The following is a 27,679-nucleotide window of genomic DNA, read 5'->3' on the forward strand; positions in this document are numbered from 1 at the left end:
AGATGATAGGCATTTTCCAACTGAAATTTCTTATCTGTTTGTTAATACTGCTATTTATAGCATATTAAGACTCCTTGTTCCTAGGACTGGTTGTGACAATTAAGTATATGGTAGCCTTAAAACTGAAACTGATTAAATCCTAAGAGTGAAACAAGCAGGAGTAAGAAAATACTATGAAAGCTAAGAAATGACTACTTATACTAGTGCATGTATCTGTATTTTTCTCTCCATGTATACCTGACATTATTTGAAGGCTCTCAGTTACCCTGAAGGAATGGTTGGTAGATTTAAAATAGTATTAATTTACAAAAAGAATTGCAGGGACCTGTTAGAGCAAGATGTGCCTGAGACAACCAAAAACAACAATTAATTGTTTTAACCAAGCAAATGATGGATCTCCCATTTCTGCCTTAAGTAATACATTGCATCTTGGAGGAATTCTAGACCTACTACACCTTTTGAAACATTACCAAAATAATAATCCATGTAATAAAAAAAAAAAACCAATAAATGGTATGATTTTTGCTTGCACTTGTTAAGAGTGCTGAACTGTATTCTCTAACATCCACGATATTCAGGAGACAGTTTAGAGTCATTTGGGGAAGAAAATCTCTAAGCTTAAGGAAACACATTTTGAAGAAATCACAGGTATTTGCTTTCTGCAGCTACTTCTTGTGTAATCTAGAAACATGCAGAACACAAAAATATGAGCTCCTGCATCAAGATGAATTGATAAGCCTCACTGCCATGAGCTGTAATGAGAACAGAAGGTACAAGACTTACCTGACCTTGATGTGGCTGCAGCCAGGGGCTTAATCTTCTGAACTAAAGTATTCCCTGCTGCAATGTCTACCCCACTGTTTTTGTAAGTCAAGCCCCTGAAAAAAATGGTTATGAAAAAGAGAAAGCAGTTACAGCAACTGATTACTAAATGCACAAACATATATTTAAAACATAGTATTTACTGCTTAAAATCATTGCATCACTAAGAGAGTTTACTATTCAGAATTCCATTCTGCTGTACAGAAAGTTTGTTCATATTAAATGATTTCTAAGTATTTCAGGCAGGTTCAGTGGCTCAAAGGTTAATCTTTTTGCTATTTGGAACCTGACCTCAGATATGTATATGAAGATAGAGATTATTATACCAAAGAAACAAAACTTTACTGAGGTGTCAGTAGTACAGTTTCAATGCTGAAAATAAATGTATACAAAAATGCACTGTGCACCTCAGCACTGCGCAGGATCAAGCTGAAACTAGCATTTCAGACCAGACTATCACATAAATCAATAGCCTTTATGATACCTGGAGAATTTACAACCGGAGCTTAGGAGTTGCTACTCCTATCACCTGGAATGATACCACCCAGCCACGCCTCTTTTTTACTTAAATGTACTTTCTATTAAAGTATAGCTTTTCAATTTTATTTTGAAATACCTAAGTTCCATTGTAGCAGTCTAGAATGAAATGTCCATAAGCTCTGGTTGCTATGCACAGCCACACAACAGAGAAAACACTCTTAGGACAAACTGGTTTATGTAACTTTTCTGTACATAATGACTGAGTGGGGACCATGCAGGACCTTTCATTTTGGAGATAGCGAGTTTAATGACCTTTAATTGCTTGTTGTACCAAGTGTATCTCAGTCTAGTTAGGCAGTTGTTATTTCTACACCGTCACTGACATGACCTGGGCTATCTGGTGCAGCTCTATTTTAGGTTCAGACCTATTTTAGCACTCTTAGTGGTGTGATTCAGCATTAAGTGAAACACACTTGATTAACAAAGACAAGTACAACAAAACAGCTGCCCAAAGAGCTGTGCCACAGGAAAACACAAAGGCATTTGCATTATATCACTGCTTAAAAATTTGCAAGAGGAAAGTAATTACAAGGAGCAGTCGTGCAGCCTGTGAATCACTCAAGGAAATACTAGCCTGCAGTGACAATGAGAGCAGTGAGGCCCTCAGAGTCTGAACATCATAAATATTCACTGTATTTTCACTTTGTTTTTAAAAATGCAGTATCTATTTAGATTTGTTACATCAATTTTTTTTTTTAATTAAATAAACATTCTGGTTATTTTCACTTGGTGAAATGCATAGATAGGGCTTAATCCTGCAAGGCTGTGAAGAAGAGCTGCGTTCTAAATTGTACAGAGCCAACCATTATCCTTTCTTAACTGCGTGGAACACAGAGGCCAAAGTAAAACCTGCTTGACTGTCTAATCTCTCCGTTTGAGGATGTCTGAGCAAAAGCCGGTGCAGACTCAAGGACAGTGAAACAGGTGCTGGCTGTGAACAGTTCCCAAGAGCCTCCTTCATAAGCTAGGGCTCCTCACAGCATATAGGCACTCCAGCAAGGAACTTGCTGGCTACAGCCCCTAAACTTAGTGGTTTAGAGAACTGTGCACTGAAGTACCTTATTCTCTTGCTTCACACACTGTCCTGATTTTTCTTCAGACTACAATGCAAATACCAGTTACATAGTTTCATTTAAATGTCTCAAAAAGTGCACAGTACTTGAGAGAAAGAAGACTGAATACAAACACCCTTGTTCTTTAAGTTTATTAATAATAATTTTACAATACACTAAAGAGTACACACTACAAGCAAAAATTAAACTCTAATATACTTCATAGACTACAAAATATTATCAAATAGACTACAAAATATTATCAAAGTTATGTTTAGAGCTAATTGGAGCATAGGCATGCAGATATGCTTCACATTAGGCAAAAAGAGTCTAAAAACCTGCAAGAAGCTCTCAGTAACATTAGAGAGAAAACAGGACATGCTGATTAAAAAAAAAACCATACTCATGTAAACTAAAGACTATTAGACTAAACACTAGGAAAACAAAAGAAATAATAAGAAACAATAAATCCTACCCATGTTGTCAGCTAGCTGGTTTAATAGTAAAATGCATATCCCAGCAAGCTAAGTGTAGATAATTTAAACCATTTCTAAAAACTTTAGAATGAACCAAAAAATAGCTCAAACTTTGTCCACATATACACTTAATGACATTAAGATTAGACTTAAGGACAATTCCAATCTAGCGAAAAAGACAATGGTTTAAAACCCAAGAACCAGAAGTTCACCTTCCCTAAAACAGGCAGACACCAAAGGCACAAGTTATTCCCATATGCTTTTCACTGTAGTATAACTCACAACTTGAGAGAATCAGAACGTGGATGAGAGAGCCATTAAAAAGCCTGCTCATGCCTTGGCTGGTTTTGCTTAGCTTGTTTACAAGGATGAGAGTTAAATCTTGCCTACAGTTATACACAGTATCAACGTCACACTATTAGTGTAAAATAGTGATGTCTTTAGGTCCTTTTCAGAGCAGTTATTTCCATTTCAAGTAGTTCAAATATCTACCTGGATTGCTTCAGGAAAGCTATAGCCCGATAACCAATGTCCTTTCTATAAATGGCACCCTTGAACTGTATGGCTGCTACTCCCTTGTTGGCTTCTTGCAATGCTGTCATTAGATCCTCTTTAATAGCAGTTACTGTAAGGACTCTTCCTCCATTAGTCACCACTTTGCCATCCTTCAGGGCTGTGCCTGCATGGAACACCTCCAATCCTAGTTGTTTAGCCTTAGAAAGTCCTGTGACAGTAGTTTAAGAAAATACATGCAGAAAAATCGATTAGAACATTCTCTATTAAATTACAAATGAAGAGATATTCAGCACTTGCTGACTATGTCTAGAAACCACAATAGAATTCAGTGTGATCATGCTGGCAAACGTGAATAAATATCTAAACCCTAAATTTTTAGAGGAGCTAAGTCTGCTACTTGTATGCTCAGAGACCCAAGAAGAGGTATTTAGCTGAAACATCTGCATACAATATCTAGTTCCAGTTGGATGGCACACTGCCAGAGAGACCACAAAGCAACATTATGGAAGAACTGGTGATCAGCTCGGGAACTACTTTACTGTAACATATTAAAGAAATACTATCTAGAACTTCACAGTGTAGCATGGAGATTTGGAAACGTGATGGGTGCCTAAGCAACAAACTTTGAGGTGTGAAAATTCAGGATGTAGAATATCTAAGAAGCAGAGTTACACTGTGACCTTCATTTGATACATGAGAGATCGGGAGAGGGTAGGAGAGGAGCCAGACTTAGGCAGTTTCTCCTGCTACGCTTACCTGTTATTTCCAATCCCTTGGGATACGTTCCTGGATATCCTTCACTAGCCATGACCACCGTCACGGCTGCGCTGTCTTCAAACCAAAGCGGCATGGAACTGGACAACTTTTTATCGACAACTGCTTGCATAACCTCATACAAATCACTTTTCAACAGGGGAAGAATTACCTGTAACAGCATGATTAGCCAATTAAAGAAAAAAAGGCACTTTGCTACATTTTCTTCCTTGAGCTTTCAAAAAACACCGATGCAACTGCAAAAATAACATTAAGGAAGTATGTTCATGTGCTGTATTTTCACACATACATACATACTGTGCATAATCTATGCACCTCCAAAAATACTCTTCCTAGAAGATAATTTCTACTGGTAAAAGAATTGTTATATATGGAGAGAAAAGGTTAGAGGCCAAAAAGCTTATTTGTTCTGAAGAACAGAAATAAAGGGGTTTGTTATACTTGCTCACTGGGAGTGAGGAAAAGGAAGGCGTGGGGAAAAAAAATTAATTCTATCCCAGAGAAGATAGAAAAGTGTTGAATTTCATTCAAGGTTAGTCCTGTAAAGCCCATAATTGAGTATAACCTCATGAAATCTTCTCTGGAATGGGACAATTTCATAACAGACCTACCATCTCGAATAAACAAAAATTTAACTCTTAGTGCAATTAGCTCACTATTCATCCAGAAGTTAGTTAAGAATCAAGGTAGATGGTAACAGAATTCTCTCCTTCCCATAATGCTGAACTGTATCTACCTATAAAATGACTCACCTGACATTCTGGGTCACCAAATCTGCAGTTAAACTCAAGAACTTTAGGTCCATCTTTTGTAAGCATTAATCCAGCATAAAGCACACCTAGAATAAAGAATTATATAAAAAGCTAAGCAACTCCTTTTTTTTTCTCACGTATGCACAATAGTGTTAAAAGGGATGCCACCTGTGCTCACTTAAAGGCAGATGTTAATACCTGAGAATGTTAAAAATATATCAGGTAGAAATAGTTGTGATTACAATTTTGCAGCTTACTTTCAAATGTTTCCCTTTCTTTTCGTCCTTACTTGATGATTATCCACCATTAATGAAATTATATCCACTGATTTCAATGGTCTCTAAATCAAGCTACTGATACTAAACCCAGTTATGAAATAAACTGGGTATCTTCCTTAACTTACAGTGTTTCTTAGCCCTATAAAGAGGACAAAGTATGCTTATGATTAATTTTTTTTTGTACATAAGCTTAGTTAAATTAAAATCAAATTAAAAGCTTTTGAACATACCAAAATAAGGGATGCCTTCTTTCCTCATACCGTCAACAGTTTTCTGAAGAACAGTAGCTTTTATTGTCTGCAGTAAATCTTTAGAAATCTGACAGGATTAGAAAGCAGTGTTTGTAAAAAACGGATTTTTCCTACTATGGTGGCTAGCGTTTTTAAGAACCAAGCACAACTTCTGAATAGTCTCTCATTCACTCCAAAACACTTCACACAATGCAACGCTATTGATTTTTTAATCTCTCTCTGTCAGACAATGCACCACACCATTAAAACAATCATTTGCATTTCTTCAGACACTTCCATGCTTAGATCTACATGTGAAAGCAATCTCACTGACTTCAATGTAAAAAAACATTTGCACAGACCTACGGCAATTTAGAGAAGGTCTCACAAAGATAAATTGCACTTGTAAAGTACACTGATAAGTGGTCAAATTATATTTAATGAACAAAATCAGAGAAGTTCCTTGTCAACCAGAAACCAAACTACCTTAAGCCAGAGGAAAAATTCATCATTAGCTTAGTTCAGCACAAGATAAAAATGTGGTTTTAAGCACTGGGCTCTAATGATCAGTATTTCATAATGCTAAAAAAACCCCCAACAAATCAATACACAAGGTTGCAGAAATTACAACACTTCCACCTTTACAATTAAAAGTAATTCAGTAGACATTTCTCTTTAGAGAAGCATATTTAGTCAGTTATCAACCTTACTTGACTATGTCTATTTGAGGCAACTCTTTCCATCCACAGGAGCTCACTCTCTCCTGTTTCTCGTGGTAGCACTAAAAATTCATATACCCTTTCAATACCAAAGCTGTAGTGAAACATTTCCTCATCAATACATTTTTACCTGAGGTGCAGGGGAATAAGCTCCCATCCCTCCAGTGTTAGGGCCTGCATCGCCATCCATTAGTCTCTTGTGGTCCTGGGCTGGAGGCATGGGAGCAATTGTGACGCCATCAGTGAAACATAAGCACTAGAAAACAAGGACAATAATTAAAACTCCAGTCAATAATTAAAATTGAAGTGCAAATAAATTTGACTGTCAGTGTTGCAAATGGATATTTAAGAGTATAAAACCTGTCTCCCTGGTAAAAGAGCCCTACAGTATTCTAAACATCTCCCTTTTTCCCTCAGGAAACAGCACCTCATTTTGTATGACCATCCTACAGATATTACTTTCAATGTAAGATACAAAACATTACAAGATAACATCAGTAGTTGCACTGAAAATAAATACTAACAACATTTAAATAAATAAATAAATAAATGTCTCCCCAGTGGAAAATACTTCTTCCCTCCATCTTCCTCCCACCCTGCCTGGAAGGGAGGCACTACATTCCTCTCGACTTTCCTTTGTTGATAAAATTATTGATTTTGTAATTATTCATAAATTACTTGTAAAGTAGATGCTTTTGTCCTTAGTATCTGCTTAGTAACAAGCCTCCTATCATCTTCTGTAACTGGCTGATGATCACCATTTGGACTACTACTAGCAGCGCTAGCTATAGTATGTTTGATAATGCTAATTAAAAAACAAGCAAGGATTCCTCTGCCAAGCCTGAAAATGCCAAAATATTAATATATTAAAAACTACACTCATTTGTGGAAGGTGAATTATTTTGACAGGCAAGGCAAGCAGTGTATTTTCTTCATTGCTGTCAGTCATTGTGTGTTATACTGCAGTAAGTCTACTAACACTCAAAGAACTAATTAAGAGTACTGCATATTTTTCACTAGAGAATGATGATCTGGATAACCTCTTAGTTCCTAAAAAGATCATGCCACCCAGGAAAGAATAAGGATGACCAACATCTGCACACCTAATCTCTCTACATCAAGCAGGAAACCAGATTATGCAAAGATTTGCAACAGTCAGAGGTGATAGTTTACTTTATAAATACCATCACCTCCTAGCTGAACATCCAGCATAATCCAACTCCAGCTCCAGGACTCAGGAACCTGAGCTGGGACTTGGCTGCTCTTCTTCGTGTGATCTAGGTGTCAAGTTGCCCTGCCACCTCAAAACCTAGGCTCCAGTTCTGCTTTTCTCCTTCACGCTCTGCTCATTAAATCAGATTTACTTTTTTAAACGAAGAAACTGAATCATCTTAAGTTGAAGGAACTGTTCTCTCTGGATCTGCAGAGTAACACTGTCAAAATATTCAACAGCCTTTGGTTCCATCCTTTGTCCCCTGGTGCACTTCCACATTGCAATTATCTCTAGCAATGAAACTGGTTAAAGAGGATTACTCTCCTGTCTGTCTTGAGTTGATTCCGCCCTTGCTCAAAAGCAGTTTACTGATCCTTCATGATGCAGTTCAACATATTCCTTTCATTAGTAAAGCTAACTAAAGAAAGTCTCCATCTTGCCTTATTCTCAATCACTTCACCTTGTTACCTGTATAGATTCAAACGGCACTGGACTCTAAACACAGTAAACATGCAAGGCAGTATTGTTGATTTCTTTGAAAGAAAGTCTTTAGGTCACAAAGAGGTAACTAGTACCAAAGGCAAACGGCAGTGGAAAGGAAGCACTGTAGAAAGGAATGGATCTTACACTGTCTTTGCTGTGAGAGAAACTGTAACACCAAATTGTGCACTTAATGACACTCAAGATGTTAAGGTTTGATTTTTCCCCCGTGTGTCAACAGTTGTTTACTGCTTGAGCTATTTTTATTCATTTGAATTACTTTAACAGACTGCAGGAAGTTTGGTTCTTAACACAGCTATCTTGAGTTGATACAACTTCACTTACAAACACATGACTGGTTTTAATTTATGTAATAAAATCCTACACATCACTGCTGCAGAGACTTACAGTGTTTCCTAAGTAATTTAAAACAGGTAAAATCAAAGTATTACAGCAAGAAGCACACTTACAGACACTTCTTCTCCTTCAAGAAGTTCTTCAACAACAACAGTTTCCCCAGCCGTGCCAAAAGTCTTATCCTACAGCAAAAACAAAATAGCTTTAGTTTTGTTTCAGTTATTTTAAATCATTTAAAATGCAACAAGAAGAAAATGTGTTTTGAATAAAAGGAAAAATGCAGCAAACTTTTGAGAGCACTAATCTGTTCTCCACCCTGGGTACATCAGAAATGGTGAAAGTTTGCATCTCTTTTCTTTTTATTCTTAAATAAATGCAGCTTTTAAGGTTGAATATTTTAAAATTGATATTCATGACTTACTAAGCAATTCCTCACGCTCTTCTACCTTCTGAAGTTTGCACCTGTGATACTGAGATTAATAGCAACGACTGTCAAGTATACAATCTGAACTTTCAGCTCCTAAGAAAATGCAGTTGCAGAAAACACATTGGAAGGCACCAGTGTTTTCACACTCCAATGAAAAGTTTGAACACTAACTGCATATTAAGCAATTAAGAACAATCAATCCACATTTATAATTTTGTGGGTCTATAGGACTCTGTAACATTTTTTTGTTGTTGTTCAATGTGAGAAATATATATAGAATCATATGTTTGATCCGATCAATTTGTGGCAAAAGGTCACAGACAAGGAGAAAGGGGGGGTTTGAATGAAACTGCATTCCTGCTTGCACCACCATCTCAATAAGCTTAAAGATAAGAGTAATTAGATTGGCGAAGGAGGGAGGCATGTGGAAGAGATAGTCTTTTGCATATTTAAATGGAAATGCATTCCTTCTGGTGCCACCTTTCCTGTATGAGCAAATAGAAGAACCAGGACTTTGAAGTTCATGAGGAAGACACTTAAGCAAGACCCCTTACTTCATCAAAGATTACCAGAGGGACCACCGGATAAAAGGAGACCTGTGTGGAAGAGATATCTCACATTCCTAAGAACTGACAAAGAAAACCCAACCTTTTCTTAGAACTTAGTAAATATGTAATAGAATAGGGTATAAAAAGAGAAAACTGAAGGCAAAGGGTGTGCGTTGGGGTAGATCAGTCTCCCCTCGCACCCAGGCCTGTACATTGCTTGATTCCTGCAACTTTATTAAAAGCCTTAACTTGCATGAACGCCAGTTTGTGCCTGTTATTTATGACATTCAAGATACTGTGCCACACGTTAAGCCACGTATTTGTCCAATAACCACACATGCACAACAAAACGTGAGGGCACATCCTACATTCTAACTCTTTAAACACAATTGTGTCAGACATCTCCTATGAATCAGCATAGCACCACACTGTAAGATGCTGTGCTACTGCCACCGGCCAAGGACCTGACCCCTTGTCTCATTTTCCAACTCTATATTCACAACTGTACAGATGAAATAGTTTCATTTTGCTTCTCTTCAAATTTTGATGGTCCTAACATATTTGTTTAACATCCTACCTAAACACATACTTAACTTGACATAATCTCTGAAATTTTACTATATGTTAAATGCTGTGTGTTCTGAGTTATCATTAAGAATCACTTTATTTTAAGCCTATGGGAACTATGCCTAGAAAGAGTATCCTGCCTTGAGCAATAATAATGCAGAGCTTCATAGATGTCCAAATAATGATTAAAAAGATTCAATGACTTTTGGTCATAAAGAGTATCTCTGAGACGGTTAACAACTTAGTGGTGTGAGAATTCCTCTGGTTAGTGCATGATATTTCTACTCACTTGCATGATTTCTGTAACAGCTTTGCAGGCTTCTTCCTTGTTTGAAGCCACAATGACTCCTTTGCCCGCTGCCAGGCCACTAGCTTTTACAACTAAAGCAGGGAAGTTTGCACTTCAAAAGGTAGAAAACAGAGATTTAGCAGTTAACACTATGTAGTGAAATATATTTTCTAGGCATATTAACACTTCAGTAGTTGAAAGATCAAAACAATCAGTTTTCATACCAACTGTTTTACCTTATTGAACAATACACAAATAAAAAACAGGCTTCCATTGTTATGTTGTCTATGAAGTATTTCTGTTGTTTTTCCCCACCACTGAATTTCAGTGTTGTTTGTCCTGGATTCTGGTAGGATAGAGTTAATTTTCTTCACAAGAAGCTGGAGGGAACATGCCCAGGACAGTCAGCTCACCAGCCAATGGGGTACTCAATCACCTGGATTGTATTCTGATGAGTAGATTATAATTTGCTGAGTCAGTGTCCAATGCAGAATTTACATTAGTGGAGGAAAGGTACAAAGAGCACATAACACAGGACTATCAGTCTGCAAGCTAGAGTTCCCAGGGGGTGACTTGAAAAAAAACAACACAAAAATCTTGTCCTATATGTTTCTGTAAAAGGTTAGAGCAGTCACTAAGAACCATTTAGTCATCGTACTCATTGCAGCATGGCAGTGTCACCTTAGAGTATCCTTTAAAACCTTTACAGATTCTCTATCACAGCCAAACAATGCTTGCATTAGGAAACATTTCACAGAATCACAGAAAACATCTGGTTGGAAGAGACCTCAAAGATCATCCAGTCCAACCTTCAACCCAGTTTAGGGTCAATTCTAAACCATGTGCCTAAGCACCAGGTCCACACACTTCTTGGACACCTCCAGGGATGGCGACTACACTGCTGCCCCGGGCAGCCCATTCCTGTGTTTGATAACCCTTTCAGTGAACGAGTATTTCCTAGCATCCAGCCTGAACCACCCCTTGGGCAGCTTGAAATCATCTCCTCTACTGTTGTTTGCCATCAAGGAGAAGAGGGTGGCTCCCTCCTTGCTCCAGCCTCCTTTCAGGTAGTTGTAGAGAGTGATGACATCTTCCCTCAGCCTCCTCTTCTTCAGACTGAAGAATCCCAGCTCCCTCAGACACTCCTTATAGGCCATGTGCTCTGGGCTCTTCACCAGCCTTAATGGCCTACTCTGGACATGCTCCAGCACCAAAATGTCCTTCTTGTAGTGAGGAGCACAGAACTGAACACAGTACTCGAGGTGTGGCCTCACCAGTGCCAGGTACAGGGGGATGATCACCTCTCTGTCCTTGCTGGTCACTGTGTTTCTAATACAAGCCAGGATGCCAGTGGCTTTCTTGGGCACCTGGGCACACCGCTGACTCGTACTTAATCAGCCAATACTGCCAGGTCCCTCTCCAAGTCACAGCTTTCCAACCACACCTTCCCCAAGTCTGTAGCTTAACATGGAGATGTTGTGACCAAGGTGAATTTGATTGCTTGTGTTGGAGGCACAGCAAACTTTACCAAAAATATTTCTAAAATGACAACAATTGTACCTGTTAATAAAGCTACATGCTGCTTTAGGATCAGTAAAAGATTTCCATCTTGCAGTTGGGATGCCATGACGATCCAAAAATGCTTTGGAAAAGCTCTTACTGGACTCCAGCTGAGCTGCCTTTGCTGTTGGACCAAAACACCTTGCTCCAGCTGCTGTCAAGTCATCAACAATTCCTAAAAATGACAACATGAAAGAATTTTATAAATCACCAGGTGATTCATAGGAGTCAAGCAGTTTAAGTCTACAGATGGCACTGATTCATTTGAACTAGTATGTCAGGAATGATAAGCCAATATATATCTGTCAGTGCCTATTTTACCAGATGGGCCTTAGAAGCATTCTTCATTGTAACCAGGAACAGCTAACTTTCCAATATCTGGGGCTAAGAAGGTGGGCTGCACTTAGTAATGGATGATAATCCCCCCCCTTATGTTGCTATAGATTTTAGCTAAAAAGCAAAAAAAAAGTGACAATTTTCAATAATATAAAAGGTTAAACCAAAAATTATCAGCATGTTTATAAATGTGGGGGGTTTCAACCAAGTTTTTAAAAAATGAAAACTCCATAGAAAAGAACAAAAATCCTAATTAAGGTTCCTCATTTACTAATCCCAAGCACTTAACAAGAAACTGAACATTTTAGGATATTTTAACTGTTACACTGCTCACACAACACTCTTTAGAAATTCATTTTCATCACAGCACAACACTGAATTTCATGGACACTGCTATAGAGGATGCTCCCATTTCTACTAAAGACACTCAGATACCGTTAAGTGGTGCACAGAAAATGGAGAATAAAGTTTACTTCTGTCCCTAAATTATGAAGGCTATGATTCTTCTTACCAGCAGCAAGTGGGACCTCTGGGCCAACCACAACCAGCTTGATTTCCTGATCTCTGCAGAACTGGGCAAGTGCAGCATGACTGCTGACTGAAACAGCTGTCAAAGACACAAAAGGGTGTTAAGACTGCATTCATGACTGCACTTTATTTATCACATAATACTGAAGCAGCATTTTCACCAGTTTCACTTTCCTGAATAGCAGGTCACAGTGAATTTGAAAATGAGGTATACACCATCTCTATTTACACGCAAGGCCTAGACCAAAATACATCAAGCCTCCAAGCAAAGGCTATGTTTTGACATGGATTGTTAAACCACCCTGCTCTTGAAGGTAAGAAAAAAGTTCTGGGCTCTCCTAAACTACCACACAGAAAACTGGTCTCATATCTTGTTTGCCAGCACAGGAACATCTTGAAGTGCGTAAGTGAAAAATAACTAATAAACACACATTATATATATATATATATATAGATATGTATCTCCCAGTCAGTCTCCTCTCTGAGTACATTACTATGAAGCTTTACACATATTTGTGTCAGCATGGTGTAGGGAACAAGAAAAAGTGGCTAGTGATGGCACTGCAACTGCTCTCTAGTTTCTCTTTATAGTGCTAGGTAAAAATTGCTGCATTAAACTGACACCACTGAAAACAAAGGGGAATCTGAACATTTTTCCTTACATTAGGCTGGAACGGATTAAGGGCAGGTGCTGTAATTATGGTTAAAGATATTTGATCTTAAGTTTTTACAACCATTATCTTTCCATAAACAAACATTTGATATGACGATAATTGGAATGCCCAAAACTGTGTAAACAAAAGGAAAAGCTTGCATGAAAGACAATAATGTCAAATCTCATGACAAAAAATTTACGCAAGGCAATGCAATTTCACTGCTTTTATCAAGAATAAATAAAGCCAAGGTCTCAGAGTATGGGAACACAAGCCCAGTGAAAGCAAAAAAAGTAGTAAGTATGGTCCAGTGCAGATTGGCTGTCCCTGAGGGGAGGAGACTAACACATCAGGGTATGAAGCTGGCAAGGGGCACACAGTTCAGCACAACACAGCCCATTCTTGCAGCTGGACCACTTTGCTCTAAGTTCTGTCTGGGATGTCCTGTCAGTGACTGTACTGGCAAGCACACCAGGAGCTGATGGTCTCTTCCAGATAGTTTCTGAGGAAGTGATGAGAGAGAAAGGAGAAGCAGCAATACAGCAACTTCTGTTGGATAAACAGGCTTGATTTGTGTTGGTGTCTGCTGTGCTCCTGCCATCCTGAATAAACTTACTTCTTCCATAAGAGAAGCAGCTATTTCTACCTTGGAGATGGCATAAAAGCAACTACCTGAAACCTGCATTTTGGTTATACATTTGCCTTATTTGGATAAGTAAAAATTTACACAAGTAAAAATTACTTATTGATATCTATTCACCATTTCAATTATTTTGTTCCCCCAACATTTTTAAGTGAAGAGGAGCAAAGGCCTTTGACTGCAATGTACAATTTAAGCCACTTGACTTCTGGCTCACAAGAGAGGAAAAACAAAAGCATAATACACTTGGCTTTAAAGTGCTGATTAACATAAAGGTCAATATTGTCTCTCAGTCCCATGGGGCTGTTGTGAAAGCATCTAGAGAACAGCAAATCCTGACCTGAAGAGAATGGGAGCTCTGGTGAGCAACTGAAGAGAGGCAATCTCTATTCCCTGCAAAATTAATCCATGCAAAGTGGGACAGGAAAGGAAAGAGGTCCTAAGGTGATTGTGCTTTTTAAACCAAATTGTCTTACCACAGATCTGATATACTACTGATATGAACATGACACAAGATTTACATGATGTAGAAATACCCTTAGTAACAAATAGAAAGGAGTAAATCACATCATTTTTCCTCAGGAAAAAAAAAATCCATTTCAGTCTATGTTTCATTTCTCCAAACATAAGCTAAACATTCTTTTCAAACCAGACAAGAGAACCTTAGACCAAGGTTTTCAAAACTGGAGTTTAAAGTTAAGTTACACTGGAAGGTGTCAGGATGCTAAAGTCCATTCACAGACATGCATATCTCTTTCTCTGGAACCAGGAAGCCATTCTATAGTCTCCTTGCACCAAAATTGCCTGTCTAATTAAATACAAATCAAATAAAACTACATTTAGGCACTTAACCTAAAAGCTGTCTTTATTGTCAGAAATCATTACTGACTGAAATCAACAATGAAAACAGGGATTTTTTTTTCACTTAGATAGAGGCAGTTTGTAATTTTAAACTCACCTCTGTGTTTCAGAATCATCTGAGAATCACAGTTGCAATGCTAATTAACAGCGATCTCATGAGCCACCAAGGGAGAATGAACTTTCAGAGCCAAATCTCAATTGTGCAGAATAAACAGAAACATTGGTAGCAGTTTCACAGACATTGTTGTCCAGGCTAATAAAATATACTAGGGTTCACATGCTTCCTATAAAGGTGTTTTCCATTGTACCCCCTGGGTTACAATCTAGACCTCTAGTAGGACTAAAGTGCTTGGGCAGACAAGACAAATTGTTTCCTTGAAAAAAACCCAAAGTAAAATTCCTCACAACTTCCAGATTCTTCCCACCTCCTGGCTGACTCTCCAAGTACATGTGAGACAATAGCCTAGAAAAAATATTTTAGTGTACAAGGTAGATTCCATGGACTTGGCTTGGGCATTATTACGCACACACTCAAATATTTTCCACTGCTGAAGTATTTTCTATGGAATAACAAGGTGAGAGCAAAGTTTTTAAGACACCACTTAGAAAAAAAAAAACACTGGAATGAACATTCTTCAGGCAATGCAAACTGACTTTCTGGGACAAAAAGGAAATGTATTACTTTCCTGTTAGGCTTTTCCTTGGGCCCTCTCATCAAAGGCCAAGCAGAGCAGAAAACTGATACTGTGACCAGTCAATGAAATGAAAGGCAAACGTTTTTCTACTGCCTGTAATGAAGCATTCCGATGGAAGTAAATATAATTACCTGCTGTACAAGAATCTGACAGGATTCATGTTTCCCCATGAGATAGTAACCAAAAAAGAGTTTAATCACATATAAACATGGATGCAGCAAATGGTTGTACGTGATTCATGTTTACATGCATCCTATGCTAACTTTAATTGCATGTGTTAATGCATGTTCTAAAGTGTAAACTTATGTCAGTTCTTTAAAGTACCTAACTCAAGATCTGTTATATGGACACAAGACAGAAATCTCCAAGTCATTATCCCTGGTTTTACACTGATTCACTTTGTGCCTCCAGGCAAGCATCTTAGACTCGTGGGTTTTTTTAAATGCACCATATAAGTTTCAATGCTCAGTTGAATACCTTATGCTTAATTTCTCAGAACTAACAACTATGAATATTTTTAATTAGACCTAGCCAGAGATTACCATATTAAGATAAAAGCTCAAAATAGGCAGTCAGTATGAAGAGAGAAAGAGTTGAAAATATGTTTAATTTCTGAAAGTCACTAAGACAAAGGAATGACTCTTTCTCTGTGGCCTCACATTTCAGGTGAGAAAGTATTCTCATCAGTTTTTAAGGAGCACAGGGCTTCAACACACTTCTGAGAATACAGTACTAAGTTCAGTATTTTAGGAGTTGGCATTTTCCTCAGGCTCATCTCAGCTGTTCAACAACCAGCTGTTGATTTAGGTACTAGTGGAAACCATCACCTTCACTGTTACATTGCCAAGAGGTTGTAACCACAGCAGCTATTCCAAGCCACATTTCCATAGGAATGTATAGCAGATGTGGATTCTGGGTGCATCCTCCACCCTTAAACCCAAAGAATTAGCTCTCAAAACTGAGATCATATAAAATGAGTGGTAACAGTACAGGGGCTCACTCAAATGTATTTTTCTCCTTAACTGCATATATATAATCTATTTCACATGTCCAGACCTTAAAAAATTAGTAATAATACATTCATATTAACAGTTGTGATTTCATATTGATGACTAGAACAGCTTACAGGTTCAGTTATCAATTTTTAAAGTCTTTTTGAGTGCTATACCTGAATTGGAAATTTTGCCATTGTCAGCTGTTCCTGCATTTCCTGGAGCAACATACACATGCTTTACACGTGGGGACTGAGCCAGCTTCCAGGCCAGGGCATGCTCCCTCGCTCCACTGCCAATCACAAGCACTTGGTCAGCCATTAGTCTGCATAAAACCAAAACACAAGCAGAACATCCAGAGTTAGCCACATGAGGTTAGGAAAGCAAGAACTTCACAGAGCAGAGTTTTAAGGGCTAGGTGCAACACAAGTTACAACAGAAGTGCATGTCACTTTGTTACAGACAGCAACATTTATATATGTTTTCTGTTAATTAAAAAAAAAAAAGAGATGCACATGAAAATTGACTTAATCAGATGTGATATACACTATATGTCAGACTGAACCGTTTGGAACACAGATGTAAGCTGCAGGCCAACCCTGGTTCGAATTCTTTAGACCGGTAACTGCTCAAAGTTACACAGAAGTCTGTGATATAGAAAAAACCCTTATAAGTTACCAGGATGTGATTTGTAACCTATAGAAATTCCTGGAGAATCCAAGTCTGCAAAGGGCAAAGGCCTTCTAATGGACTAACTGTCTGAATGCAGTACTATGGTATTAAGAGCTGAATGGGACCACTCAAGAGATTTTAGAGATAATAGATGAAAGAGCACTACATATTTCATAAAAAAGAAAGTCGAAGAGCAATGAGATGGGGAAATTAACTTCCAGCTCTGGTTTTCCTTAGGAGAGAACAAACCACTCTCCTTAGGAGAGGCAAACCACTGGAAAGACCAGGTGTCATTAATAAAGAAGCTCATTCTGAGAAGGCCCTGCAGGACATCCACTCCTCTATTCCATTCTACCCAGTTTTAGAAAAACATACTAACACTCTCTTTCCCTGCAGGAAACAGCTGTATGAGCAAAGGCTGCAGTTTTTAACTGTCCTAAACTTTTTCAGCAACAAATTTGGAAACAGAAAGGTGACTAAAATTATTTTTTTTCCTCACTTTTGCCCCCTCTATTTCATTATATTTGTGTGTGTACATGTAACTTACACATATTGGACTAACATCAATGTTACATTTCCTAATTAAAGCCGCTTTGAAAGCTTTGCTTTTTAAGACATTTACTTCTTGCAGATTCTCTGATCTATGTCCCCTCAGAATTGTTATCCCAAAAATGATATCACACAGCTAGCAAGGAAATAGAAGAGTTCATTTACACTGAAAAAAACTACTGGAATTCAGCAAATAGTAAATAAAGAAATAAAGTAAGTACATAATTAACAAAATAAGTACTTGCATTGCTGAAAAGCAAAGGCTAGCCTCCTAAGCTACTCAAAGAATAAGCTTAGTCAGTCTCATTATTCTAACCATATATAAACTACATACATAATTGATACCACTGCACTGCTTAAAGTGACAGGTTTGGTCACAGAAGACAAGAGTCCCAGAAGAAGTTGTAGCAAGCAGCTACAAACTGGCAGATGTTCCTAAAGCCAAGTATAACATTCGCTGCTTTCAAAAACTAATCTAAGAGCTTTAATATATCCAAATAACAATCTTAACCTATAAAAAATAGGTCAAGCATTTTAAGTAATGAGAATAAACAAAACCATGTTTCTGCTGAAAATGGCACAACTTATTCAGAGGGCTTTGCATGGCCAGCAAAGAGGTCTGATGTGTCCTGCTGTATGAATCGCCTCCCATTGCCCAGATAAAAGAGTTTTAGTCAAAAGGAACAACCAGACTCCCTGTTGTAATCCAAGCACACAAAACACGCAACCCTTGGTCACTTCCTGTGCCTCTTTCATCAAGCAGATGGTCATTGACCTCTGCTTGCCAATGTGTACAGTGCCTCCCAAGGTGAGGTCTGAGAAAAAACCCTGACACACACAAGATGCAGCTTGAATACGTGCAGGCAACAGCTCCATTTCCAAGAGGAGCATAAAGTCAGACCATCCAAGAGAGGATGACTGGCAGAAAGTGTATCTTAAACAACAGGAAAGGAAAACAAACCCCCCAACAGATTTTTAAGAGAAAAGCTTCTCTCTCACATCAGTTGCTGCATCTTCCCTTGAATAAAGCTGCTCCAATAGGTCTGACTGGAGAAACCTGTCCTTCCTGAGGGCCTGGAAACTATGTCTGCTCTGAGGGCATTATGCAATGAGCCTGACTTTTAAATCAAATCCTCTGTAATAAAATTTAGGTAGTAAGTCCCATATGTGTTTTAGAAGTTATTCCTATGCCACTTCTAATGTATTTTAATCAATCAGCAAATGAATTAATTGTTTGGAGAGTGTTATTTTTAGTCAAAACATCCAGTCAGTATAAGGACAAAACAAACGTGACTAAGAATAAGACACAGAAAATCAACACTGAGATGTTTGCTATGAAGTAAACACACTAGTGTTAATTGTAGTTCCAGGTTGGGAGAGACCAATGGCTTTCTAATCAATAGTGTTAAACAAAATACATATGTTGCAAGGTTGCAGAGGTATTTTAAAGATTATATGCAAAAAAAAAACAAAAACAAAAAACCATGCTAGAGTAAAAATTATCATGGCATACATGTTTGGGACATCAAGTTATGCTAAACCTCTTTTACATTACAATTAAGCAAAATGATAAAAGTCTGAGGGTCTGACTACAACAATGGGATAAATTAGATAATAACAGTACCTAGGGCAAAAGAATGAGATATAAAAGAACAAACATTTGTCATGTGATAAGGCAGCTATCTCCTCCACTTAAAGCTAAACCAAATAGTATGTTTCTAGTTTTGTCCATAGATAGCTGTCATTAAATAGTAATTTTTAAGGTCAATTTCAGCAAGAAATTGAACTACAAATGTTAGATAATTTTCTTACAATACCTCAGAACTGCGTGCAGAGATTTAAACCCAAACAGAGAACATACTTACTCAATCCTATGTGCTGCCAGTATGAGGAAAGTAGTACTCAAGAGTTCGGATGCGTGAAGAGAAAGGAGATAAGCAGTCCCGGGTTAAAATGTAGCACCCCTGTCCCAATATTACTACCCTGTACTAACGCCCCATTGACGACACTGTACAGCTAGCCAATGAATGGGAAACTCCAGACATTGCAGCTGGGAAGAGGGGATAGAACCTTGCACACAAATGGTCTAAGATTAAGAAGTAAAAACCTCTGCGGAGCAGAAGCAGTACATCCCGTTGTTTATAAACATGCAAAATAAATTCTGTTCCATCCTGGGTTTGGGGTTTTTTTTGCAGTTAAAAACTTCTTATGAATCAGACTGAAAAGATTCCATTTGCATCTAAAAATGAAGCTACACATTTTTGCTATGTGTAGAAATGAGGATGTGCCTAGTCCTATGTACAGTACAAAAGAATAAAGTGCATGATACACATTTACATTCCATTAAGCATATTGCTTAAAAATAGTTGTACATGCTTGAAGATCCATTGACACTGTTGTCATGCTGGCAACTCAGTCAAAGAATCACTTTCCTTTTCCCCCTGAAGTATTGTACTCTAATAGTACTGCAAGCTGAAAAAAAAATAAAAACATGTAAAACATAAAGTTTTATGTGGGAACAACTAAACAGAACAAGCCATGTATCATATCTCCAAATAAAATGCAACCATGTTATAATAAAATGTGAATAAAAAAGCAAGTTTGCCATTTCTTTAGAAACTCAGTGTTACTTGTGCATCACATAGATGCACTCTAGCAACTTTTATGAAGCTTGAGTTGTCAGTCCCTGTTTAGAGGCTCACATCTAGCAATGGCAGCCTTTCTTTTTCATGCTGACACAGAAGGATGTCAGGTAGGCCCTTTGCTGCCCAGCAAGATCTTGCATTACAAGTGAAAATTCCAAATCATATTTCTTTTTATTTTATTAGTAATCCAGGAGTCAAAAAAAGTTTTCAAAGACTAAAAGCCATTCACAAAGCAGGCACTTCTTATGTGAGTATTATCACACAGGCTTTTTTCAAAGCAGTATGTGAAGTCCTTAAAGATTCCAAAATACAGTACATAATTACCTTCAGCAACCATTGTCTGTTATTGCAAAGGAAGACATGTTTGTTTAAAAGAGGTTTTAAAATAAACAAAAGTGACATTTCAGGCAAGGGTCTATTACTAGGTCCTTATATGAAGCAGGAACAGGAAAGCAGAAATAAGCTAATCACTCCATACATCCAGAAAGCAGGGACACAAGGGTAGAGTGAAGACAAGCTGACGTCCAGAACCTGTCCCTGAGGATGCCAGCAGTAAGTCAGCAGGGACAAGGATCAGCTTAGGGACCTTTATTCTCCACAAAAGGTAAGGCTCACCAAGAAGCTGGTCAACTCTTCCACTACGTCAGAGCCTGTGAAACAGAGAAAATAAAGTGAGGAAGGCAAACCCAACAGTACCTGAGAACTTCCCCCATCCTGGCTCCCCAACAAGGCATAGTTAGATTTCAAATGCAGGTAGAAGTGAGATGAATTTACTAATTTAGGGAAGGGACAGGAGCCAATGACTCTTTCTCAAACCAATCCTGTGCCTAGAATTAGGGGTTAAACTCAGCTCCTTCGCTGCATTTATGAAGACAACTCCATGAGAAAATGCAAACTTCTTAATTCTTAAATTTCTTATTGAAGTTTCAATTTTGCATCATAAGTGAGTGGTACAAGTTACCTAAGTATTTTATCTCAACTAGGTGGAGTCTTGCATTAAGAAGCCATTGCCTTATTACTTCAGCCTTAACTAAACAGTAAAAAAGCACAATTAAAATACAATCTACGCAACACAGCACAAGCAGTAAAGGGTATGACTGGTTGCAGTTTGCTGCTTCAGGTAGTGCTCTGTTTTTTTTTAATTAGGCTCCAATCTTGTTGGTTTCCTCTAAGCTCCTAGGTGGAGTGTGTTTGGCTTTGGTAAGCCTAATACATCACATCTTGAAAACCTGTGTGGAAAAGATGCCACAAAACAAAGTTGTTTAGAAAGATACTTTTTAGTGTTCATATAAAAAAAAAAATTGAGCTGAGTGGAGGGACCATGACAGCACAGAACTGTATTTGAAATGTGTCACTGTGCAACATCTAAAGTGCTTCAGCCCTTCAGCAGAAGGTGCTTAAGCTTGTTTACACTCTGCTGTGAAAATTTACACTTGCATTAAGAATAGACCTATTCATATACGTTGTCATTTCTGAAAGGGGATGCCATAAACCCAGGTACACTTTACTTCTCCTCTTACTGGCTCTGGTGCTGACCTGAATGTAGTCAATTAACTAAGATTTCATAAAACTAACCTGAGCAAAAAGCCCTCAAACAATCCAAAACAATTTTCTGTAGCTGAACTGGCTTGAAGTGCCATCAGCCAAGAGCTGGAAACACTAACAGTAACCACCTGAGAGAACAGAGATGAACAGAAGAATGTAAGGGCAAGACCTGCCTTGCAGGCAGCAATAATCTACAGTAGCACTGTACATGTAACATCTAACCTTAGCTACAGCCTATTTAAGAGCTGACATAGCTTAGCTTCCCAACACTCAGATGCAGGAAACCTGATGCAGACATCAAAGTTTCTTTATACAAAAGATATGGTCTTTGCCCCAGAGCACCTTAACTCCTACCTTGCCTAAGGCTTAGGCTACAAAGTGGCCCAGTAGTGACAGCAGGCCAAGTAATTTCTTTGAGTCCACTGCACGTTGAGACCCCACAGGTCTTGATACATAAGGTGAGCTCCAAGCTGTCCCTCTCAGTAAACCTCTGCCAACTGCTGGACCCTGTTCAAGCACAGAAACAAACTGCACAGGCTGTAGGCTCACCAACTGGTGTTTCACAATTGGCTTATGCTGCCCTTGCCAGTGCAGCTTCCCATTGGTCCCACCAACTTCTCCACCTCCAGTCTCTCCTTCCCTCTCCCTCCCACGTGTGACAAGGGTGTGCAGTCACTTGGATCAGGCAGCCAATAATGCTGGAAAGCTAACACTACTCAGTACCCAATTCAGTAAAGATATACATACATATAAAGGAGATCGCTTCGGTCACTGAACTGGCAGAAAAGTAAGTCACTAGAGGGATGCAAGTGATCACCACAGAGAATACAAAGGAAGCAGCAGAGAGGGTGAAGGGAGAGCAGAGAGCTTGCTACTGCAAGCTGCTTATCGGCTTAGCTGTCCTGTGCACTGCATCCTCAAATCATCTGGCCTGATTGAGATACTATAACTCAGTTAATGGCAATGCTGCATCAATTTACCTTCTCACACAACTACTCATTCTTACATCTTGGCCAGCCTGTTTATGGTTACAGGGTGAGGTGGATCAGAGAATGAGGGCTGTGAAAGACAAGAAATCCTTGTGTCTACACAATTTTTTCCTATGTGAATCCTTTCCCAGACAGAACACACCTGCCAGTTGTGCAGGCAGCTCTGCTGGTGCAACAGTAGGTACAAAAAAAACCCCAAACAAACCCAAAATTCAGCTATGCATCTAAATTGGAAAAACAGCCAAAATATGGTGACAGAACTCCAAGTTTAGGAAAGGGCAGCATTAGGGTCATCCAGAAGGAAAAAAACACAGCCTTGGAGAACTTTCAATTTCCTCAGGTCTCAATATCAAGAAGTTGCTTATGGAGTTAAGAAGCTTCCAGATTCAGGTGGCAGTTATGGATTCTCATTATAGCTTTGGGTTTAAATAAGATTCTTTTGTTTGTGTTTTCTTTAGGAATGATTCCTGGCTCTCACTGGGCCATGTAATGTGGTGTATATGGCAATTTTATAAAACAAGCAAGCCAAAACCCCAAGTAAAGTCATTATTATCTGTCTTTCACTCCTGCAGAAACCAGAGCATCGCACTGAAGGCCTGAATCAGAGCTGAAAATAAAACATATGCCTTTCATGGCCTGAATTGAGGATCTGCAAGACCGTCATACCTCCTGGTGTGATTCTCTGGACAGCTGGACTGTGTGTTTCCTAGGCAAAATGTTACTGCAAGTTTCATGGCTAAAAATAAATGCAGCTTCAAAATTTTATCACTCTTCCCCATAGTACTAAATTTTGACACTTGTAAACATCTGGAAGTGCTTTGTGTGCTTCATCATCAGAGCCTCAGAAGCTACTGGGTGAGAACCATAACATGGAGGGGAGAATGACCTTTCCGTGTTACTATTTCACATCCTGAAATAAGTATTAACTCGGCTTATTAATTTCAAATATCTACTGAATAAGTTAAGGGGGGAAAAAAAGCCCAAGAGGGACAACACTGAAGTTGGTAAGCCCCCAATTTCGCAAACTTCAGGAAAAGAATCAAAGTGAGTCAAAGTCCAAGACAAGAGAGGTTAGAAGTTTAATATTTACTTCAAAGCAAATATTTCACCACTTTCTCAAAGCCAAACAGGGGGGAGGGAGTAAAAAATAGAAAAAAAAAAACAACGAAATAAAAGCTCTGTGCGGTTTAAACGCGGAACATTTTAAAACGCTGCGTGTCATGCTCCTCAGAAGGAAATCTGAGCAAGAGACGGGCAGGTAAAATATAGACAGACGCAAGTATTGCAGACACGCCGTTAGTAACCAGATCTCCACGTGCTCCTTTACCACCCAAGACGCAGGCCAGAGCAAGGACCTAGCCTAGCCCAAGCCCGCTGAGGTTCTGAGGCGAGGCCCGCACTGCGCGGCGACCCAAGCGCGGCAGAGAGCGCCAGGAAGGCGCCGCGCTGCGCTCCGCCGGGTCCCCCCGCCATTTTACCATGCGGGCAGCGAGCAACACTCAGTCCCGCCGCCGCTTCGCCCCTCCCGCGCCGCTGCCTCGCAATCCGATCGCGGGAGGATAGCAACGAGCAGCCACACCGACACCGAGCGTCCCGCGGTGCGAGCCCATCCTCCGGGACGAAATACAAACTTACTTTACCTCAGGGAGACTTCCTCTGCCGCGCCACAATCAAAAACTACAGTGCCCAGAGTGCCCCGCGACATGGCTGCGGGTCGCCCCGGAGGCGGGAACCGGGAAGTAGGGCTGGAGGGAAGGAAGAAAGGGTCGCCGATGTGTCAGCTTGGAGCCGCTTTAATAGGCGTTTGCACGCAAATTCTTCAGGTCTAGAACTGTCTGCCGCTGGGGGCGGCTGCTCTTTTGGAGCGTGCCGCACCAGGCAAGTGAAGCTGCTAGACACGGCCGAAAAGTACGATGTAGGTTACTGGTTTTACTTTAGGAAGTATAGCTCGAGGGGGTTAAGGTTACGGTTTATAGACTCACAGAATCAGTCAGGGTTGGAAAGGACCACAAGGATCATCAAGTTCCAGCAATGAAGTTAGCGGGATAGGACTGTGCAAAGATTGTTTCTATATCCTTTCAGGGAGAATGAGCCTATGTGTCTTTAAGCACTGGATAGGAGTTGGTACAAGACCGGAGTTTCTTCTTTATGAAACCAAAGAAGATTGGGTAACTTTTAGTCCAATTTACCATTCAAATTGTGCAACAACACTGCTAATAGAACTAGATATGATCCAGTTTTGCTTCCCCTTTACCATAAGCTATAATGTTAAAACCTGACCTTATTTTTTATTTTCCTGTAAATTTGCTCACGAAATAGAGGTTTATTAAATATTGTTCACACATTTCAGCACATTTTTGACTCTTGCGTTAGGAAGGACAAGTTACGTGAGTAGATGTTCCACTTGTAGTGATGTCAGCAGCACTGCTGTTAGTAAAGACTCAATAATGTTCATAAATTGAGTACTATATGTATTGGCAACAATCACATGATGAAAACAAAATGTTTTATTAAACTGGAGACTACCTAAGGCCTAAAGCATTTTAAAAACCTTATTAACTAAAGGGGGTTATATAGAGGAAACAGATGGGAAGGGAGATTTTTTTTTTCCTGGGAAGCTGTGGATCCTCACTTGAGTAGTGTCTTTGGCAGTTAATCAGTCTGTGCATTTTTAAGGAGTCAAAGGGCTTCTTTTGTCTATTTCTTCATTATTTTCCTTATATAAGTGGAGGCCTACACTGTTAGGGATAGCAGTGTAGTTAAGCTACCTTGAAGGAATCAATTACAGTCGGTTTCCTGAGGATGAGCAGGTATGTTTGTGGTGTTAGTCCCTCTTGGCGCACATGAGACGCAAGTTCCATAACTGGAACCATTTTTCGGTCTGAAGTCCCTAACACAGGCTAAGTTGCACCACTCAGATCTGCTGTTCTCTTGAGTCCTGCTGTGTGTTTTTTTAAAGGAGCAACTTACCATTGCATTGTGCTGGAAGCCTTTGCAGCTCCATTTTTGGGGCAAAGTCTCTGCTTGTAACCTTACGCTTATATAAAATATTACTACTGATTTCTGGGTGAAAACATACCGGTCTAGGAAAGGCCACTTGAATCGGAGGAATCTAAATATGCTTGAATTTGTTCAAGTGAAACACTTTCAATCTTTAGCTCAATTAATAATAAAAAAAAATCTACATTGTTCTACTGGTAAGATTAAAACATTTAAGTGTTGGTATGGCATGAAAGGTGAAAGTTATTTATGAAAGGGCTTATTAAATATAAGTGCTTTCTGTTTTAAGTGTAATAAATCGACTGTGACATGAAAGTAAGCAAAGTGATGAAAATATCAGGGCCATTATTTTTCCAAAGCTAGTAGTAAAGCAGGCTGCCTCCCAGCCATACACAGTAAAGAACAAGGCAAGTTAGTATTAAACCACATTGAATTTGAGGCCGAATCTGCAATTAAAGACCCCAGAAGCAATGAAACGATTATACTTAAGTTTTGAGGCATCTTACATTGATTTCAGGTCATCTAATTGCCCTGAATTACTACTTCATGACAGCAGAAGAGAGTGTATGAGGGGTGTCTTCCAACTATAGGATTATGAGGTTTCACAAGATTGACGACGCGAAAGTCGTATTTTTACGTATATATATACTTGAAAATTGGTTTTGGGGCGGCATGAAGGGGGTCCCCAGAGTGGGAACTCTGAACAAATTTATTTTGGTGCGTTCCAGCTAAACACCTCAGATAAGACACGGCTTTTCAGGTGGGTTGAGGCCGGGGCCGGCTTTCATTCAGTTGTCATTTATTTATTCACATTGGCGGCAGCATTTTCCTTCTTTCTTTGTTCCTTTAATTTTTCGTCCATCTCTCGGGGCGCCCGCCCGCGCTGCCTGGCCCCGCAGCCAGCCCCCGGAGCACATGTGCGTGTCACAGCCGGGCCGCCTGCTCTCACGGCGGAGGGGGAGGGCGCCTTTCGCATGGAGCCGCTCGGTGAGGGCAGCGTAGCGCAGGGCCCTGTGATGCAGCACTCGTGTGCGGGCAGGCCCCCCTGTTAGGCGCTGCTTGCACTCGGCATACGGGCGGCGGAGGCGCGGGGCTTGGCCCCACTCCATGGAGACCAATGGCATCACTCCCACCCACCTCCACGGGACCCGAGCCCGCCGGAACGCACAGCCACACGCTTCAGCCCACCATGGCCCCGCTACCGTCGCCGCCGCTTCAGCCCTCGGCGAGGTGAGTACCAGCCGCCCAGCGTCTCCGCAGAGGCCTAGACGACTCCGGGCCCTGGAAGCTGCTGGAGACGGCCGCGATCGCGACGGGGGAAGCGGGTGAAGAGGGGTAGTTATGCATATGGGAGAGACGGGACAGGGACGGAGCCGCAGGGACTGGCGGTTACCGGGCACCATAGTGCCCTCCACCGCCTCCCCCTTATTTTCTTCCCCTCCCCAGTCACCTAGGGGCTCAGGCGCAGTTTTTCGGTGTACGGGGCGCGAGAAGGGCCGCGGACGGCGCGGGGGGGGCTGATCGGTGTAGGGGTAGAACAGTTAACGGTTTCACTTGGTGGGGCGGGGGGCAGGGAGGCCCGCCGGGGCACCGCGAGGCTGAAGGAGGGGGAGGGAGCGCGGTGCTTGTGGCGGGGTGCCGGAATGTGCGCGGCTGCCTGCTCGTACTGGCGCGGGCAGTGGCGGCGGGGGCCGGGGGGGGTGGGGGACAGTGCCACAACATGGCGCCGCGGCGCGCGCCTGCGAGGGGTGGGGGCGGCGACGAACTTCTCCGAGACATGAGACATAGTCCCCCCTCCCCCCGCAGGCGCCAGGCGCGGCCGGCGCTCTATGGCTTCTGCTCGGCGCTAGAGCGGCCTTCCGGAGGCTCGGGTGGTGTGTGCTCCCCCCTCCCCCCCACTTCCCTTGCGTCATCCCCTAGAGCAGCCAATCACGAGAGGGCTTATAGCGAGGACGTCAGGCAGGCTCTCGGCCC

The 27,679-nt window shown here is 40.3% G+C and overlaps 1 protein-coding gene across 8 annotated transcripts in view; it reads right to left on the bottom strand.

Moving 5' to 3' along the window:
* Positions 1-24,469, bottom strand: part of GART (phosphoribosylglycinamide formyltransferase, phosphoribosylglycinamide synthetase, phosphoribosylaminoimidazole synthetase) — a 37,790-nt gene extending 13,321 nt beyond the window's left edge. The window contains exons 1-13 of one of the 8 annotated variants that reach the window (XM_064152459.1): positions 24,346-24,469; positions 20,787-20,821; positions 16,482-16,630; positions 12,448-12,543; positions 11,601-11,775; positions 10,041-10,152; positions 8,323-8,391; positions 6,290-6,415; positions 5,441-5,528; positions 4,933-5,018; positions 4,163-4,331; positions 3,383-3,614; positions 784-878 (exon numbers count right to left, since the gene is read on the bottom strand). In XM_064152459.1, the coding sequence (XP_064008529.1) occupies positions 784-878; positions 3,383-3,614; positions 4,163-4,331; positions 4,933-5,018; positions 5,441-5,528; positions 6,290-6,415; positions 8,323-8,391; positions 10,041-10,152; positions 11,601-11,775; positions 12,448-12,543; positions 16,482-16,626 (1,393 nt within the window). In that variant the 5' untranslated portion in view covers positions 16,627-16,630; positions 20,787-20,821; positions 24,346-24,469. The other 7 variants (XM_064152460.1, XM_064152455.1, XM_064152461.1 and 4 more) reach the window with 7 other exon arrangements.
* Positions 24,470-27,679: the final 3,210 nt, after the last annotated feature.

This window comes from Pogoniulus pusillus, chromosome 12, assembly GCF_015220805.1.
Source record: "Pogoniulus pusillus isolate bPogPus1 chromosome 12, bPogPus1.pri, whole genome shotgun sequence".
In the NCBI taxonomy this organism is placed as follows: Eukaryota; Metazoa; Chordata; class Aves; order Piciformes; family Lybiidae; genus Pogoniulus; species Pogoniulus pusillus.